Source organism: Pollachius pollachius, assembly GCF_949987615.1.
Source record: "Pollachius pollachius genome assembly, chromosome: 11".
In the NCBI taxonomy this organism is placed as follows: domain Eukaryota; kingdom Metazoa; phylum Chordata; class Actinopteri; order Gadiformes; family Gadidae; genus Pollachius; species Pollachius pollachius.
This window is the reverse complement of record NC_136944.1, coordinates 19,815,422-19,833,937: the sequence shown is the minus strand read 5'-3', so window position 1 is coordinate 19,833,937 and position 18,516 is coordinate 19,815,422. Positions and strand designations below refer to the sequence as shown.

General features: G+C 47.6%; 1 protein-coding gene across 1 annotated transcript in view; it reads right to left on the bottom strand.

Annotated features, from left to right (window-relative positions):
* Window positions 1-18,156, bottom strand: part of grin2aa (glutamate receptor, ionotropic, N-methyl D-aspartate 2A, a) — a gene marked incomplete at both ends in the record, with an annotated part of 93,584 nt that extends 75,428 nt beyond the window's left edge. The window contains one exon of the mRNA XM_079746180.1: window positions 17,608-18,156. Coding sequence (XP_079602306.1) covers window positions 17,608-18,156 — 549 coding nt within the window. The remainder of the gene's footprint in view (window positions 1-17,607) is intronic.
* Between the last annotated feature and the right edge of the window lie 360 nt (window positions 18,157-18,516).

The following is an 18,516-nucleotide window of genomic DNA, read 5'->3' as shown; positions in this document are numbered from 1 at the left end:
GGCCGATGTTTATTTTATGTCTTTGAGACATTTACACTTAGTAGGCTGCTCCCCCCCCCACACACACACATGAGAAGCCGTTCTGAATGCCTTTGTTCACTGGAGCAACTCCTGGCCTCATTAAACGAACAACAAACACTATCCCACTGACTATATTGCACCATTTGGAAACCGTGGTGTGTTCGAAAGCAGTTTAACAGCCTCGGCGAACGCGCCCCATTTCAAGCCTGTTGTAAGCACTTAAATATTAGTCTATGCTAATCAGGTAAGAGGTTGCCGGTGACGGTAAGGCAGCACGCAGGTGATGTCACGGGGTCACAAGAACGAGGATGTGTTTAGGATGTGTCATAGGTCGAGACACAACGACAGGGTGTCAACTCATTTCCGAAAATTAACTAATCAAATCACCATATTTGCACAGGTCTAATCAGCGTTATCTAGTATATATCAGGAATTCTAATGTGGAATTCATAATAACAGTCAGTGTTCAATAATAATGAAATAATGATCAAGATTAAAGTTCAACAGCACACTTAACGGTCTTCAATATTAACATATTTATTAACATAAATCAAGCCGCTAATAGGGCGGGACCGCTTTCAGGAGAGGAGGAAGTGGTTTGATCAGCGTAGGTAAGGAAACAAAGCCCGCCGAGGCACTTAGTCGATCTCTGTGGGAAGGCGGGAGTGATCGCCCAGAGAACAGACCGGGTGGATCTGACATGGACTTGATGGATGTAACCGTGGTTCGGGTCCTTAACGCATTTCAGGAGCGCACACGTGCGCACACCTGCGCGTGTGTCTCCCAGCCCGCGGTCAGGCCGCAGAGAGGCGGTGACTGGCAGACGAAGCCCCAGAGCCTTTGAGCGCAAGTGTATCGCGGCCTTTCTTCTGCAAGAGCACACTTTTCAAGATGAAAGTCCCGCGGAAGTCCAGCTGGACCTGACTAAATGATGTTAATGTCCACGCTAATTACCTTTGGATGAAGGGCTTTAGTCCCACACCAATCTACTGATGATGGAGGGGGATGGCTAATGTGCGAGGATGGATGCTGAGCGAGAACAGGGGAAAAAAAAAGATCACGCGTGTGTGTGTGTGTGTGTGTGTGTGTGTGTGTGTGTGTGACATTGAAACGCACACAAACAGACGCACACAGTGAGTAAAAGTGGTGGCAAGAGAAGGGAAAGATAACGAGTTGTGGGTAAGAGGGGTTAATCACTGCTTTCAACGAAACGGCTGCAACCCACACACACACAAACACACACACACACGCACACAAAGGTGAGGCAGGGAAAATTGGCTTGAACAGATTGATGGGCCAACACTATTCTAGTCCCACCATGTCCACTTGTATGTTTATAAATCCTCCCTCTACAGACAGAGAGAGAGAGACAGAGACAGAGAGAGAGATAGAGAGAGAGAGAATAAGACAGAAAGAGAGACAGACAGACAGAGACATAGAGAGAGAGAGAGAGAGAGAGAGAGAGAGAGAGAGAGAGAGAGAGAGAAAGACAACGAGAGGTGCGAGAAGGGCAGCCTTTTCTCTTCCTAATGGAGCCATTACCTAAGGCTGTGTGACCCCCTGAGGTCATACTAAGGCAGACACACACAACACACACACACACACACACACACACACACACACACACACACACACATAAAAGGGGAGGATGACATAGCCAGTGTTTGGGTAGATGTGGTGCGAGGGAGAGGCGGTGTGGTTATCTCCGGGGCCACAGCGCTGGAGGAGAGACTGTGGAGGAGGTGACGTTTATGATCCGTGGCTCCCAGGCTGGCTAGTGTCACAGACTCCTCGGTCCAGCCTCAGTGCTTCCCTCCTCCTGTACCGAGGGCTGAACCACAGCTTCTGTCCCCATATAGATCCTTACTATCTGCCAGAACGACATATAGCATGTTTTCTGGTAATTTACGTAATAAATAATTAGATGTACAGTATATTTACCACATGGTAAAGCCTAACGTTGTTAACAAACTAAATGAAACTCCTTGCCTATGTTACGAAGAAATAACTTGATATTGCGACAATGTTGGAGGGAGTACAGGTATTGGCGCTTTCAACAAATACCGGCACAATGAGATGTTGGGGAGATATCGATAAAGTGGGTTAAGGCAAACAATAGAACAGCTAGAAAAGTCGGGTAGGTTCAGGAAAGCACATTGCTAGGCACTTCTGCCATTTCACCATATTACAATATCCAAAATCTAAGACGATATCTATTCTCATACCACGCACATAACCAGGTTCTCTTTTCTCCACTCTTCTCACAGACACAGACACAGACACAGACACACACACACACACACACACACACACACACACACACACACACACACACACACACACACAGACTCTCTCTCTCTCCCTCTCCTTAATAAGTGAGAGTGACCTACTCTGACAAAAATGCTGGAGCATGGGAAAGACACACACACACGCAAACACACACACACACACACGTGCACTCACATGCAGGTCTGTCGTCGTTCAATCACAACCACACCCACACACACACATAGTCAATGACAGATTTGTGCCATGGTATGCGTGTGTCGCCTCCCATGGAATGCAATTACATCTGTCCTTGAGTATTTTCCAACTCAACAGCATCTCACATCTCTCATCCACTTGAAAGCAAGCTACGGCGCGTGTGTGCGTGTGTACGCATGTGCGTGTGTGTGTGTGTGTGTGTGTGTGTGTGTGTGTGTGTGTGTGTGTGTGTGTGTGTGTGTCTGTGTGTGCGTAAGCCATTTTGTAATACAAGGAGAGCCCAGTACAGCTGGCTGGGGCTGTACAGAACCTGTGTGCATACACTATATTAACAGTTAATCACGTACCCATGTGTGTCTGTCCGTCTGTCCTTCTGTCGGTGAGTGTGTGTGTGTGTCTTTGTGTGTTATTAAGTGTGCTTGCGCGTGGCATTTTTAATTTTTTCATCTCACTCATATTATTGTTATGAAGATTAGCTGAAGCCGTTGAGGGACACAAGGTGGTAGAGCGGGGGCCCTCAGGAGCGCTCCAGCTGTAGGGGCCGGGCCCTCGGCCCCTGAACAGCAGCCCTCTCGCAGGCTCCCGGAGCCCGTCCTGAATCAATGCCAGGACCTCGTTATACCCTTCGCCTGCGCCGCTGGAGACGGGATCCACCCCGCGGCGTTGGCGAGTGTCAAGTATTTCACTTTTTTCCCACCACAAACAACCAAGAAAACCCAACCCAAACACCCACGTCGGTTCCCTGATTCGTCTCAAAACACGTTTCCAAATGATAGTTACTTTGTCTCCGATATAATACATTTCCTTTTTTTTAAAGATTTGTTTTTTTGCATTTTTGCATGCTTCATTATAGAGTGAGATAGAGAGGAAGCTATGGGAGATAGAGGTGAGGACATGCAGCAAATAGCCGCGGGCAGGATTCAAACCTGGGTCCCCGCGTTCAGGACCGAGCCTACATAGCCTACCCCGTTGACCCACCGGGGGCACCCCCATGTATGCATTTCTAATTTCAAATCAAATGAAACCAAATGAAGTGCAACCTTCTCTTTTCTAAGCGGCCGGCTCTCAAGCCCCCGCCTCCCTTCAGGGGTGGGGGTCACCCGGCTGTAGGCCTCTGCAGAAGCCTTGTACTGCCACGCCCCATCCTGCCTGCGCCCCCAAGAACCACTCACACGTGGACACAGCGTCGCACGGGGAAGAGGATGAGAGGGCGTGAGGGAGAGGAGGAAGATAAGGATGCTGTCACACAGGGACAAGGACAGGGGAGGAGGGGGGAGAGGGGAAGAGGGGGCGGGGACGGGGGAGTTAAAAAAAGGACCTGTCGAACAACCGTAAGGAGCAGACAGAGGATCTACCAAGGAGGGGGGCGAGAGCTCTTGACATGTGTGCACGCGCACACGCGCACACAACTCAAAGGGTGTCACTGCGGGCCGAGGAACAACCTTGAAAACAAGTTCAGCCTTACACACAAAACGCACATAAACCCCTCACACATACACACACACACACACACACTATATGCAGGATTTATGGCCGAGCCATACACTGTGATGACCGAGAGAAAAGTCGCTTGGGGAGGGTGAGAGAATGTAGTTTGTGTTCCTTCTACGTTTTCCTTGGCTATTCTGTATCCGTCGAGTTACGGCCCGTTTTTTTTTCAGGGGACCCCATGGGACCAGTTCCAGCCAGTCCACTTGGGCACTGTAACAACCCCAACATTGGGCGACACTTCTGTCGAGGGGGAGTGTTTAAACGAACGGGTGACCCACTGGGGGGAAAGGGGTGAAGGTATCAAAGACACTGTCATCATGGGCATCACACCGACATGCACGAGCACACCGATTGCATCCTGCATAGACTGTCTATAAACTTTGATTATTAATAAGTACTCCTTTGTGCGAGTTGATCACCTGTGCATAACGACACTCCCTGATGAATGCCTCACAGCACGAGCACAACGTCCCTTAAAACGCATCGCAGCCCGTCACTCACCCAGTTCCCCCTGGTTCATCTTCTTCTAGTGTTACGTCGAACTATGACTGCATCACCAGAGTCCCGTTGACACAATGAGGTTGCAGAGCAGTGACACCGAGCAGTCAAACCCTAGATTAGAACCAATCGGTTAAACCGCGACGGTGTGCCGCACCAGAAATACTCACCTGCCAAATGCTCGCCTACTATGCTGAATAGGACATGCCGCATCTTTAGTGCTGACAGTCTGGAAGGCTGTTAGTTCACCAGTGGCGTTGAGCCCCTGGTGGAATGAATGTCCCCGCTCCACACATCTCCCACAGGAAGGCACGACCCATTACGTGGTGTAATTAATCGCAAAGGGGAGCAATCCACGTACTTAGATAAATACAATGATGCCGTGCCTTCAGGAAGATGAAGAGTGATCACTTCTTTACCGATAACTTAATCACAAAGAGGTGAGTCACCATTACCCAGAGTTGATGTATGCATGAATCATGGAGTAGGAATTTTAATTGTGATCTCAGCTTAATCGTCTTCATTAACGTTTTAATTGGCATGAGAGGGCAACATGCATACCGTGAGTTGAAAATGTCAATGTCTTGAGCTTAAAGGTATAACATGTAACGTCAAACTTCTGAATTTAAGGCTATTAAATGTAAATTCAACCTTCTGAACTTAACTTTACTTTACTTTCCCAAGATTACTTAGTTAAAGCTGCTATAAGCAGTGTGTGCTCGCCCCAGTTTGTTTGGATGAAATCATGTTCCGATTCAGCCTAATGGTTCTGATGCATTTGGCTCTCTTGCAATGGCCAGTTGTCAAACCAACGCATGAGAACCATGAGACTCAACCAAACACTATTTTTACAGCACAAGTAGCTGATTGCAGCTTTATGTTGTTTATTCAATGTTGGTTAGATGCTTATTTGATTCATAAATAGAACATACATTTATGCAGTATTTTGTTTACATTGCTAGTTGTGTTGATTCAATTCTATTTACTTTAATGTTTCTGGCTTGAGCTGAACGACTGAAACTAACTACATCCCCCTCGGGGATCAATAGAGTGGTCTGTATCTGTCTCTGTATCTTCAAACTGAGTCAGTGAAACTGTTTACCGCAGACCCGGCCTCCCATCTCTGGGATCAGAGCCTCGGTCCTCTTCAGCGACCCGCTGTCGGCGCCTCCAGCGGGGGGAGAGTGGAGGTCAACGTAGGGTGTGCTAGGGCCTCGCCCTGAGGCTAGCAGGCCGGCACCGAGAAAATAAACTAGACATCAATTATGCACTGATTAATTCATGCTTTTATATATTAAGCTTGTTTGAATAATGTATCACATGTTTCTTGTCACTTCATTTGCATTCTAATCAACCCCTGGAAGTGTGTGTGTTTGTGTACTTTGGATCTCAATTAGTAATGGAAATTAACATTAAATGAGGGGAGATTCTATTTCATTTGCATTATACATAACAAATCAGCCTGAAAATAATGGCTGTTGTGATTGTTGTAGATGATTGTATACTTATCTAGCTTGGTGAGACACCCTATCCTTCGAGTCAGTTCGGTATGGAGTCGACACGGGTTGAGTTGAAAGAAAACCGTGCACAGAGTGTTGACTGCTCTATCCTTTTCAAGTAGTGTCCCCCCCCCCCCAAACACACACACACACACACACACACACACACACACACACACACACACACACACACACACACACACTTAATAAAAGTTAATTCTCAACTCTGTGACTTATCACTGACCTCCTATCTACAGAGAACACAGCGAAAACATCGGAATGGAATCCAACAACTAGTTCAATGAGGCCGCGGCTGTGTCTGTGGCGGTGATTCAGCATGCGTACCGGCGTCTCCCTTGTTGACACCCGGCAGGCCGCTTCTCTCTCAAGGACACGCTGCCTGAGAGCTACTGCCAACGCGGGTTGACAGGAAGCAGTTGATCTGTTTTAAAAGTTTTTAACCTGAAGGACACCAAGCATTCTGCCCTTTTAAGAAAGTACATACAAACAAAGTTTGTTAAACACCCGCACTACTGGGGAGTTTAAATGCGTGGCAAAGCAGTTAATAGATGGTGGGAAGCATGGGCAAGCATGGGCACCGTGCTGAAGGGTCACAGGTCACCCACTCGTATGTGTGTGCTGCTTGGATGCTATGAAAAGGGAGATTAGGCTAACTTTATGAGGTTGATTTAGAGGTTGCTACAGTATTTGAACGGGGCGCGTGGGTCAAAGGAGCGGTCAACTTTAAGGAGGTGACTTGTAAACCGCATTGGGTTGCTGACGTGGGTGGCAAAGTAATGATGAGACACAGACACACACAGACTCACATGCTTTTTGTGACACAACAAATTTGTGCTGCTCAGCATCACCTGAAGTGTCGAGAAACTCAGGCTTCACACCAATTCAGGAATGTGACTTATTTCAGAAAATATGAAAATAATGTATGACTAAATCGAATCGCCAGAGTGACAAAAGTTAGAAACAAATTATGCAAGAAGGATGAATCAGTATCAACTGATACAAAGTACAAATTAAGCCAGGAAAGATTTTCATGATGGTTTGATCACCCACACAGCTATAACCGCTTATGATAATATATTTTTTTTATAAAAAGTAAAAAACAAAAATTTGGTTCCATTCTGTTCATTGACAATCTGAACAAGAGCATCAAAACAACTTGTTTTGCTATGACTTTCACTGGGGCGTGGCCTGTGTGCTTGGATGCTCCGTCTATATATAAAATCACTCGTCCCTCGCTACATCAGCTGTTTGAAAGGTACAAACACTATTTCCACCGTCCCTCTTCAGGGAGCGCTGACCTAACTGCAAGCTTCTCCCTGGAGCCACAGCTAACTCTGCAGACCCATTTATCAGCACTGACCCTGAACCTCCCACCACCACCATAACCCACTTTCTGCCATTCTCGCCACCTCCTACCCCGCCTCCTCCTCCACTTACACATCAGCGATGTTAAATCGTCGTGTCGCAGAGTTCCTGAACATGAATGTATCATGACAACTGGATACAGTGCGCCGAAAATGAAGCCTGTACATCATTAAAGATTGCCTAAAGACGCCCGAGATATTCTGCATCAACCAGGCCATCGAGCACACACATCAGCGGCAGCTATGCTGTTGATGACCCTTCGGTTGGTTGAAGGGAGAGCATCCCAGGCATGCCATGTACACCCCTGGAGAGAAGCATCGAGTCTGTCATCTCCCAATCCCAACGGTAATGCCTTTGAAACCCCCGCAAAAGCTGCACACGTTCACAGTGAAGTATTCACCAACATCATTAAAATTTAAAAATAAGTGTTTTCCTGTGTTTTTATTTGAGACTTCTGCATTAAACATTGAATAGGGTAGGCTACAGTATCAACATATGTTGAAAGGCCTGTATTCCTTCCAGTTTGCTTCATCTTAGTGTGGGCGGGCTAATAGGCACTAGTTTTGGGTTGTAGTCAGCAAAAAGCTTATCAAAAATATGCAGACAAGGAAGCCAATTAGAGCCGGCTTCTTTCAAATTACCACACTGCGCTTGCTGGGCTGTCAACTTTATTTTTTTTAATACAATCTTTTGTTCTCCTCTCCTTTTCATCTATCTTCCGATCTCTCATTCTCTCTCAGTGTTCTGCCAATTCGCGTTGCTCGATGTAACGGCTGGAGAGTCGGCCATCTTGAGCAAATTCTTTCCCTGTCAAGATTTTAAGATTCCTTGGCTTGGTTCTGCGCTCACACGCTGCGGCAGGAAGCCCGCCTCTCTACGTCACTAGCATGATGCAGAACGACACCTTGAGGACTACGTGTTAAGAATTGAGTGCAGATGAAAGAAGTAGTGAGTGCAGACGGTTAAAAATGACCTAAAAAACCTAAATAAGTCTCTTGGAAAATTCAGTGCAACACTGAAGTGCTGCAAGACCGGGGAAAAATGAAAGAAACAACAGGCGATCGACAGGGACATGTTCACTGGGAGATGATGTCAAAGTACCCGACTGACATCCACATCAACTCCTTATCGGCATTCTCCGCCCAAACCAATGTGTTTAATTTATAACATGGACGTATTATTTATTAATTCAACCACAGCACTTACAGCAACAGAAGAATACTTGTTAAAAAACTCTCTGGGTTATTTAACCTTGGTTTAAAAAAAACAGAAAGTACTTGAACAAATATATTGGAAATTGGATGAAAATCTTGCGGCAAATAAATGGGTCTTCGTCTGCCTACAGGACGCATCAAGGACACAGCCGCCCACCCACTGACTTGAACAGGCTTGTGTTCCGAGCCTCTTCAGAGCGAACAAAGGTTCTAACGGCTTCAACGTCTGAAGGCCAGAGAAGCGTACCACCGCTCTGCAGAACAAAAACCTAAGCGGCAGCGGCAGCAGCAGCAGCAGCGGCAGCAGGCCGCTAGACATACGACGCAGGACTGACTTTATCATGAAAGCCTGGTTAAGAGGCGTCTTGAAATCACCCTCTGCTCCTCCAGCCAAAAGAGAGACGATTAAAATGAACAGAGAGAGAGTAGGTGAAGAAAATAAAAGAATGTTTACGGCGATGAAAAAAACAACAAAGGGGCCTCCGCTGTTTCTCCGTCCCTCCTCTGCCGTTGATGCCTGGTTGCGGCGGCTCGTGTTCAGTGCTTGCCACACAGGCCGAGTCTTCAATCCCATCTACCAATCCGTCCGTCGGAGGCCTCGCCCAGCGCTACTCCGGGACAATTAACGTGGACTTCACGGTCCACGGAACCCTCCTCCATAATGGAGAAACGACGAGAGAGAGAGAGCACCGCGGCGTGGGGATATTTAATTCATGTCACTCTCTCTGCCTGGATACTTCCTCGCTCCCTGTCTTTTAGCACAGCTCACTGCCCCCGACATAGTGCGGGGTCGGGCTAAGCTACGCTACGCTAGTGCTGCTGGGGAGAGCTGCGCCCGCCGCGCGCCGTTCAAATGGAATTGTGTTGCTGGGGCTGGGGAGGGGGAGGGGGGGAGGGGGGGGGGGGGGGGGGGAGAGAGGGGGGGGGGGAGGGGGGGGGGGGGCGCGCAAGCCTAGTTCTAATGCGATTGCTTGCGTACACTGCAGAGCCACTGCAGAGTAATGTGTGGCGGTGGTGTGTGTGTGTGTGTGTGTGTGTGTGTGTGTGTGTGTGTGTGTGCATTGCTGTGTGTTTGTTTGGTAAGTTGGAGTAGAAAAGTAGAGAGAGGGCTGTGTGTGTGTGTGTGTGTGTGTGTGTGTGTGTGTGTGTGTGTGTGTGTGTGTGCGTGCGAGCGTGCGGGCGTGTGTCTAAATCGCAACAAAAGGCAATTTAAAGCAAAAGTAAATTAACTTTCACCTGTAGCATTAATCTTGCCTGTCTGTATGTCACTAAGCCCATCCTGTGAACGATGGACTTGCATGGTAGAACGCATAACACAACAAATTTATGTCACTGTTGCACACAACCCAACAAAAAACAAAATGTAATTTGCCTTTTTTTCGTTTTTTTCCTGGGATTGAGGCAGAAATTCCTTCTGCACATACATCTCTTCACAGGGCTGTGAGCCATCGTTTGGGGGCTCCTTCCTCTGAACTGCTCTGCGGTGCCTCTCCCAGACATCACAATTGTCACATTGTGTTCCCTGCAGCCATCGTACATGTACCCCCCCCCCCTGCCGCGATCCAGTGTTGGTACCGCCACCAACAGCGGCTGACTCATTGTTTTCCCATTGATGGAACAGAGCTTCATGTCACACAGTCTCAACCTCCATCCCATTCGTGAGCAGAGCTTTACCGAGGTCCAATCGCTTCACAGCTCTGCCCGGCCCTCCAGGAGGTACAGCATGTAGCGGAGAGGCAGAAATGACGAGTTCCCACAATGTAATCCTTCAAATTGAGTGTCTGAGCGTCATCTCGTAAGAATGAAAACAATATCTTGAGCGCATGCATGTCAGACATTGAATTTCGAGCCAACTGTAATTTAGGTTAATAACTATGCATTAACGACACAGGCGTAATTTAGCCTAAATGCTAGAATTCTGCATGTCTTATATATTACATACTATTATGTTATTTCCAAATGAAGTTAAAGAGCCTTTTATCCTGCCTTTATGTAGCCATCATTGTATATGCAGTGGATGAAACCAAAGTGTAGCCTTTGACTCAGACATGCAGTGCCACCATGTCAGGTCGGTCAAGCGTTGTCTTCTTATATAGCCTCACACTGATTCCACTCGACTGGCAACTCATGAAAAAAAAAGAAAACAGGACCAATGGAGCCATTTTGTCTCCATACTGTCAGTAGCACACTAGTAACCCTATGGCATTCAGCAGAAGCTGAGTGGAGCCAGGTAATGACGACAGGAACGGGCTCGAAGAAGGAACAAGAGAAATAAATGGCAGGTCAATCTGAGAAATGAACATGTTGTGATGTGACACTGACAACTTCTTTGAAATGTCAGACTGATAAGTCTCACATTGGAATGGAGAGTGAATTTCAAAGTCAATGGATTGTGTACAACACAATCTGCAGTTTCCCATTGAAGGAAAATTCGACGACATCCCAAATTATTTTTGGATTGAGTTAAAATTTTAATTAACAGAGGCCTGTGGCCTCCCAATGAGAATCAGTATTATCCGTATTACTATGGGACATTATGTTCAAAAGTCTTCTCAATTGCAATGCTGTAACCCCGAGAATCAAGAGTCAACGCAATGTAAACTTTCCCAACAAGGACAAACTTCGGGGAACTAATAATGGACCATAATTAAATATGAAAGTTAGGATTTTCTTGTTATCTCCCACTCGCTGTCTCCTGCTCCACCACAAGTGTGATTGACGGGTCCTTCTGATGGGAACGGTTTGGTTAATAAGTAACTGTCAGACACCATGATGGGGAGGATTGCGATTTGTAGAGAATCCTCTGTGATGGACAGAACTTGTTTGCCTGTGTGTAGCCTCTCTATCTCTCCCCCGGGGTGAAAGTTGTTTTTGTTTTTCAGAGTTTGGTTCAATGTAGGCCTAGCGTCATTCTGATGGTGATTTCTTTGTTTTGAAATGACAGTGGTTGCCGACTCCCGTGGACGCGTTATCAGCACACAATTAAGTGAAGCTCAAGCTGCGATGACAAAACTCTGTTTTTCCAAAGCTGTATGAAATGAACTGCACAGCAAGCCTTCGGCACTGTGCAATGCATTTTGCTGTAGGATGTCCACAGCTTACAGCAGCTGACAAGTATGAAGGCTGCAGACTGGATGTTAAATTAATGGGGATGGCAAAGCGAGATCGCGGACAGGCAACGCAACAGACCGACGGACACGCATACACATGGACTAACAGAGGGAAAACAAACACACAATGCAAACAAACATGATACCCAACGGATTAGTGTGATGCCAGCATGGCTGTTGTTTGGTTATCCTTGTAATGACACAATGGAGTCACGAAGCAACCGCACGCGGGGAAACGCGCACACGCACACACACACACACACACACGCACGCACACACACGCACGCACGCACGCACGCACACACACACACACACGCGTGACTCATGAATGCAGACAGTGTTATTTTGACAGAGAGAGCAAATAAATAAAATATAGTGAGATCCGAAGGAACATTTTGAGACCACCAATGTGTATTAAAAAAAAGTAATCTTCTTTTACTCATGTATGTTCCGAAATTATATTTCTGAAATCTTAATGTGCACGGGCAGCATATTTGTTTATTTTCAATTCCAGTCAGAGGTGATTAAAACAATGGGCGGTAGCAGCGAGCAAGCCAGTCGTTATCTATCACAGTCAGGCCGCAAAACATGAGGGGAGCCATTGTTTGGTACTTCAAATGCCTAGGAGACATCAAACCGCACAGCAATATATCCAAACGGCCAGACAGAGAGACAGAAGCTAGGTATGATGAGTGTGAGTGAGACCATTGAGAGAGAGACAGAGAGGGAGGAAGACAGGAAAATGAGGTGCAGAATGAGCATACAGCTCTGTTTCTCATGATGTGAGACATTCGTTCGCAAATTGATTGTCTCAGAGGGCCACGGAGGCCCTTGCTCATGCACAGGAGAACCTCATGCACCTTTTGGTATTAAACTGCAATCTGTCTGAATGTGTGCGCACGTATGCGATGACCCCACGTGGGCATACAAATGCACATACCAAACAAGCAAGTCAAAACAAGCCGGTTACAACAAGCGGGGTTAGCATGTATAGTGTTATTATGAGGAAGGTTTTAGAGAAGAACAATTTGCCAAGTTAATAAGATATCTGACAGCACTGTGCCAAAGCCGCAACAGACCGTCAACACACAAGGCACAGCCAATTAGAAGCTTACACGCTAATTACAATATGTTTCGCCGCGCAAACGTTCTGCCGCACAACCGTGAGAAGGGAATACTGCTCATTATAGTGGGGACGTATCGGCAAACCACTCGATTTCAATCAATAAACGACACATAGTCTTTAAGAGCCTGTTGTCAACTAACATTTAACCGTTCGGAAACTGCTTAGAATCATTTTTTTCCATGTTTCTTTACATCGTCACATCAATCAATAAGTCAAATGGCCTGGAAAAAAACCCAGAAAAAAATGTGTCTGTGGCTTTCGCAGCCCCCTAATAAGCCTGTCGAATAATTTCATTTGGCCTGAATTAAAGTATTCAGTATAAATAGTCTGGCTCCCTACGCACACTGCCCGGGCACTCATTGCGCATGAGTGGAGTCTTCCACAAGGCTAGGCAGACCTTCTGCTTGCGAGCTTGCCATAAGTTTTCGGAGGGTGTCTTTGGGGGAAGCTTGAAAGGAGGGGTGTGGGATTTTTTTCAGTTGGATACGTTCAAAATCTATATTGGTCTGGCTGGTTTCTCCAAATTGACTACCCTACCTTTGACCGATAAACTTCGTTATATGTTTATTATCCACTAGTCAGAGAACCCCAGGGCGAGGGGCATCTCCGACAAACACACCTGGCGGCGGCGAGGCTAAGGCGGGTCTTGCACCAGTGTTCCGCGCTGATGCGTACAGTGACAACACACGGAGGAAGACTCCATTTTAGCTCTGGTTCCGGGCTTGATATTATGGTCTTCGACTGATGGTGTGAGCGGCCCGCCGCGGTTACGTCCAGTTATGGAAATCCAACCCTACGTCTGTTTTTGTATGATATACCAACTAATTCATATAAACAGAATTTGAGTGAACAGGCCCCGTTTTTGAGCATATAGGCCTAATCTGCATCGGCTATGGCACATTTCAGCCCATGGCATGAACTGAGAACGCCTGCATTTTTCTTCTACCATGAGATCAAGAAGACCATCAACACACAAATATTGGATTAAAGTAGTACAGGCTGTGGAGAGGGCTTTAGAAGATTAAAGTGAGTTTTCCGGCAGTGTGGCTCAGCGGTGAGTATTGTTGTCACTAGAGGGGAGCCCTTGATTCTACGTCAGCTGCAGTGGGACGGGGGGGCAATATGTGCGGAGGTGGAGCAGTTGGTGCTGGCTGTCCAACGCTCCTCGGTTGTTTAGACCGGGTCAAATGTAGAGGACGAGTATCCCCGGGGGCTCCATGAAGTGTCAACACTTTGACAACTAAGACCCTGCGAGTCCCTTCGGCGGAACGATATCGCCCATTCCCCCTTGCGGAGGAAACACACTGTTAAAGCTTGTACATTTCTGCACAGTAAAGGGCTGTCGGATTTAAGAACTATAATTTGAGGCTAATTTGTGCAAATGCAACAATCATCCTTCAGCTTTACGTGAGTGAACTACGCCGTGATGATATCCTTTTTCGAGTTGACCTCTGTAGGAGACGATTTTTATTCAAAACACTCCCGGCTGACTTCTGACCAATCGGGGGGCATGTCTTCCCTGATTGGTTCGGGGAATACATCTTGCCTGTCAATCACAGATTCATGAATGCAACACTTCTCAATGGCGCAGGGAGGGAGGGAGGGAGGGTGCAGACCGTTTCAGGCTTGCACATGGACAAGCAGGCACATACCAACATCATCGTGAAAGAGATATCGTCAAAACATAATAAATATCTTGTCTCGTTATTTTTGGCTTCAACAAATTAAAAAAGGTTAGCCCCCAGCAGCAGCATATGCAGTTAACATGGATTCTTCATGCAGTAAACATGGATTTCAGGGTCACCCGCTACAAGTGAGCAAGGCTTTAATCAGGTCCGGCAGGATCTTCTTCCACTGGTGCAAATCAGTTCAATCAATAGAAAACCTCAGAAGGGTCGGACGGGCGTTAGGTTAAGGCGCTGAGGAGGAAGAAGAAAAGACATGGGCTTGAAGTGCGGGAGATCACGAGAAACACACGGCGCCTGCCTGCTGCCATTGGCCCGGCCAGATTGGTGTTTGAGCGCGAGTCGATAACCATTCAGCAGGACAACTGCACACGCACGTCTCCGGCAGACGAATGGCCGCGCGGCCAGAGTGGAGAAAGACGGAGTGTTTGAAAGAAACATCAAAACAAATACCAAATAATGTAAGGAACTGGATATCCAAAATAAATGCATTAAGAAAGTACAATTGTAAAGAGATCAAGTAAAGCATTTTACGCATTTTTTTTTTACGCCATGGTATTTTCATCCCATTATAATATTATCTTCAAAATGGTCCCATCAAGGGAAAATTGCTTAGTATGCATTTCATCCTCATTATCAATAATGTGTTCTTTACAATACGATAAAGGGATGTCTTATTGAACAAAGAAATATGATGTATCGAACAGACCAGGGCAGGAAGATACTCTAATTAAGGAGAGAGAGAGAGAGAGAGAGAGAGAGAGAGAGAGAGAGAGAGAGAGATAACAAGAGAGAGAGAGAACGAGAGAGGGAGAGAGAGAGAGAGAGAGAACGAGAGAGAACTAGAGAGAGAGAGAACGAGAGAACGAGAGAGAGAGGGAGAAAGAGAGATATAACAAGAGAGAGAGAGAACAAGAGAGGGAGAGAGAGAGAACTAGAGAGAGAGAGAACGAGAGAACGAGAGAGAGAGGGAGAGAGAGAGATAGAACAAGAGAGAGAGAGAGATAGAACGAGAGAGAGAGAGAGAGAGAGAGAGAGAACGAGAGAGAAGTAGAGAGAGAGAGAACGAGAGAGAGAGAGAGATAGAACAAGAGAGAGAGAACGAGAGAGGGAGAGAGAGAGAGAGAGAACGAGAGAGAACTAGAGAGAGAGAGAAAAAGAGAACGAGAGAACGAGAGAACGAGAGAGAGAACAAGAGAGAGAGAGAGAGCACAAGATGACAGGAGAGAAGAGGAGGGAGGAGATGAGTCATAACTGGTTCCTCTTTTAAAACTAGGGGGAGCTCAGAGAGAGGATTCTCTAGGGTTGACATGGAAAAGGCTTCAACTGGAAGCCAACCGCTATGAGATTAGTCTCAGAGTTCAAGGCACACATTCACAAACACACACACACACACAGGGTCCATCCATACATACAGCATTATTATTTTTTATCCATGTGTGTGGTTCACACACAAACACACACACACACACACACACACACACACACACACACACACACACGCACACACCCTGGAAGGCGTGCCTGACCATGAACCATGAAGAGTCCAACACACTTGGGGCCTTCCAGCTTGGGAGGGGTAATTATGGGAGTGGATCGTCTCCTCTGCACATTTCACTCAAGGATTAGGGCGGACCGAGTGCCCAAGCAGCAGCACGGGAAGGCTGGTATTAACTAGTACATCAGCCCTAACCTGCCCACTCACAACCTGTAGTGAAGACAACAATAGTCTGACAAATCATGGGATAATACCATGGACTTGACTGTCAAATACATAGATGTAATGCATGAAATAATTAGATGTCTGTATAGCCATTTAATGAACTATACTTACATCACACACACACACACACACACACACACACACACACACACACGCTTCCTCCATCTATTATAATTCCAAACCCTCCATCCTTCCCTCCCCCCTCCATTTCTTTCTCTATGCCTCCTCCCCCAACACATCCTCCTTATCGTTCCATTCCCAGTTTCCCTAAGGTTTTTCTATTTCCCATTCAAGACAGGCACAGCTTCCCTAACCCCCCCCCAGAGCCTATCTCCCTCTTGGGTCGTCAGGCACCCTCCTCTTCCTCCCCACCCCCCCTTCCTCTTCTCCACTAATGATCACCTTGCCTCCTCTTTGCCTCCCCTCACGCCTGTGCGGCTCAGGACTGTTTAACCGCCCCAGCCCAGACTCTGTGTTGGGCTGCAGTGTTGAGAGAGTCTGTTGTATTGTAATGGAAAAAAGAAGCAACAATGCTGTGGTTTCATCCATTCATCCCTCCAGAGAGGTCCAACAACAGCGCTTCACCATCGCTGGTCTAAAGCTTGCCATTGAGGTTGATTCTGAAACCGAAAGGAGGAACCAAACGGCAATTGCAATATCAGTTTGGTCCCTCTTTACAGTCCAGTACATCCATCACAGCAACCAACCCATCCATCCAACCAATCTATCATCTAGCCATCCACTCATCAACCCAACCAACCCATCTATCCATCAATCCAATCATCCAACCCATCCATCCATCCAATCTATCATCTAGCCAGCTATTCATCAAATCAACCAACCCATCCATCCATCCAAGCAACCAACCCATCCATCTAACCAACCCATCCATCCAACCAACCAACCAACCCATCCATCTCACCAACCCATCCATCCATCCAACCAACCAACCAACCAACCCATCCATCTAACCAACCCATCCATCCAACCAACCAACCAACCAACCCATCCATCCATCCAACCAACCAACCAACCCATCCATCTAACCAACCCATCCATCCATCCAACCAACCAACCCATCCATCTAACCAACCCATCCATCCATCCAACCAACCAACCAACCAACCCATCCATCTAACCAACCCATCCAACCAACCCATCCATCCAACCAACCCATCCACCCAACCAACCAACCCATCCATCCAACCAACCAACCCATCCATCCAACCAACACATCCATTCAACTAACCAACCCATCCGTCCAACCAACCCATCCAACCAACACATCCATCCAACCAACACATCCATCCAACCAATCTATCATCTAGCCACCCATCCATCCACCCATCTCACCGCCATGGTGTACGCACCTTGTCGGCCATGATCATGGAGGATCCCCCGTGGATGCCCAGGATGGGGATGAGCGTCTGCGAGGAAATAAAATCCAAAATCTGGGCGATGGCCTCCTGGTCGGTGCCGTCACCGAACACCACGCCGTGGATCTTGGTGCCGGACATCAGGTCGCACATGTGCGTGATGATGCTCTTGGGGTCCGTCTCGTTGACCAGCAGCGTGAGCACATTGACGTCCACCGGCTCCTCCTTGCTCCACAGAGCCCGGATGTCGCGGTCCGAGATGTAGCGGGTCCGGCCCAGGATCACCGCGATGTTCAGCACTGGCACCTTCTCCTGGCCGCCTCCCCCTCCGCCACCACCGCCACCACCGCCGCCGCCGCCGCCGCCGCCCCGCTTCTGGGCGGAGGCGGACCCGGCGAGGAGCGCCAGCGCCGCCACGACGACCAGCGGGAACAGCGCTCCACATCTGGTGGCGCTGACGCTGCTCCTGGTACAGCTGTTGGCGCTCGTAGCAGCGCTCCTGCTAGGGATCTGTCGGGTCCTCCTGCCGCTGCCGGCTGACATGCTGACCGACCTCTTCATCCCCTGGATGGAGGGAGAGGGAGAGAGAGAGGGGGAGACAGAGAGGGGGAGACAGAGAGGGGGAGACAGAGAGGGGGAGCCAGAGAGAGAGAGAGAGAGAGGGGGGGAGACAGAGAGGAGGAGACAGAGAGGGGGAGACAGAGAGGGGGAGACAGAGAGAGAGAGAGAGAGAGAGAGAGAGAGAGACAGAGAAACACAGAGACAGACAGACAGACAGACAGACAGACAGACAGACAGACAGACAGACAGACAGAGAGGCCAGGAGGAGGAAGGGGTGGGTTGAGGAGAAGAAGAAGCAATTCATGTTAATATTTTTATTTACAGACAGCAATATAAGTATGC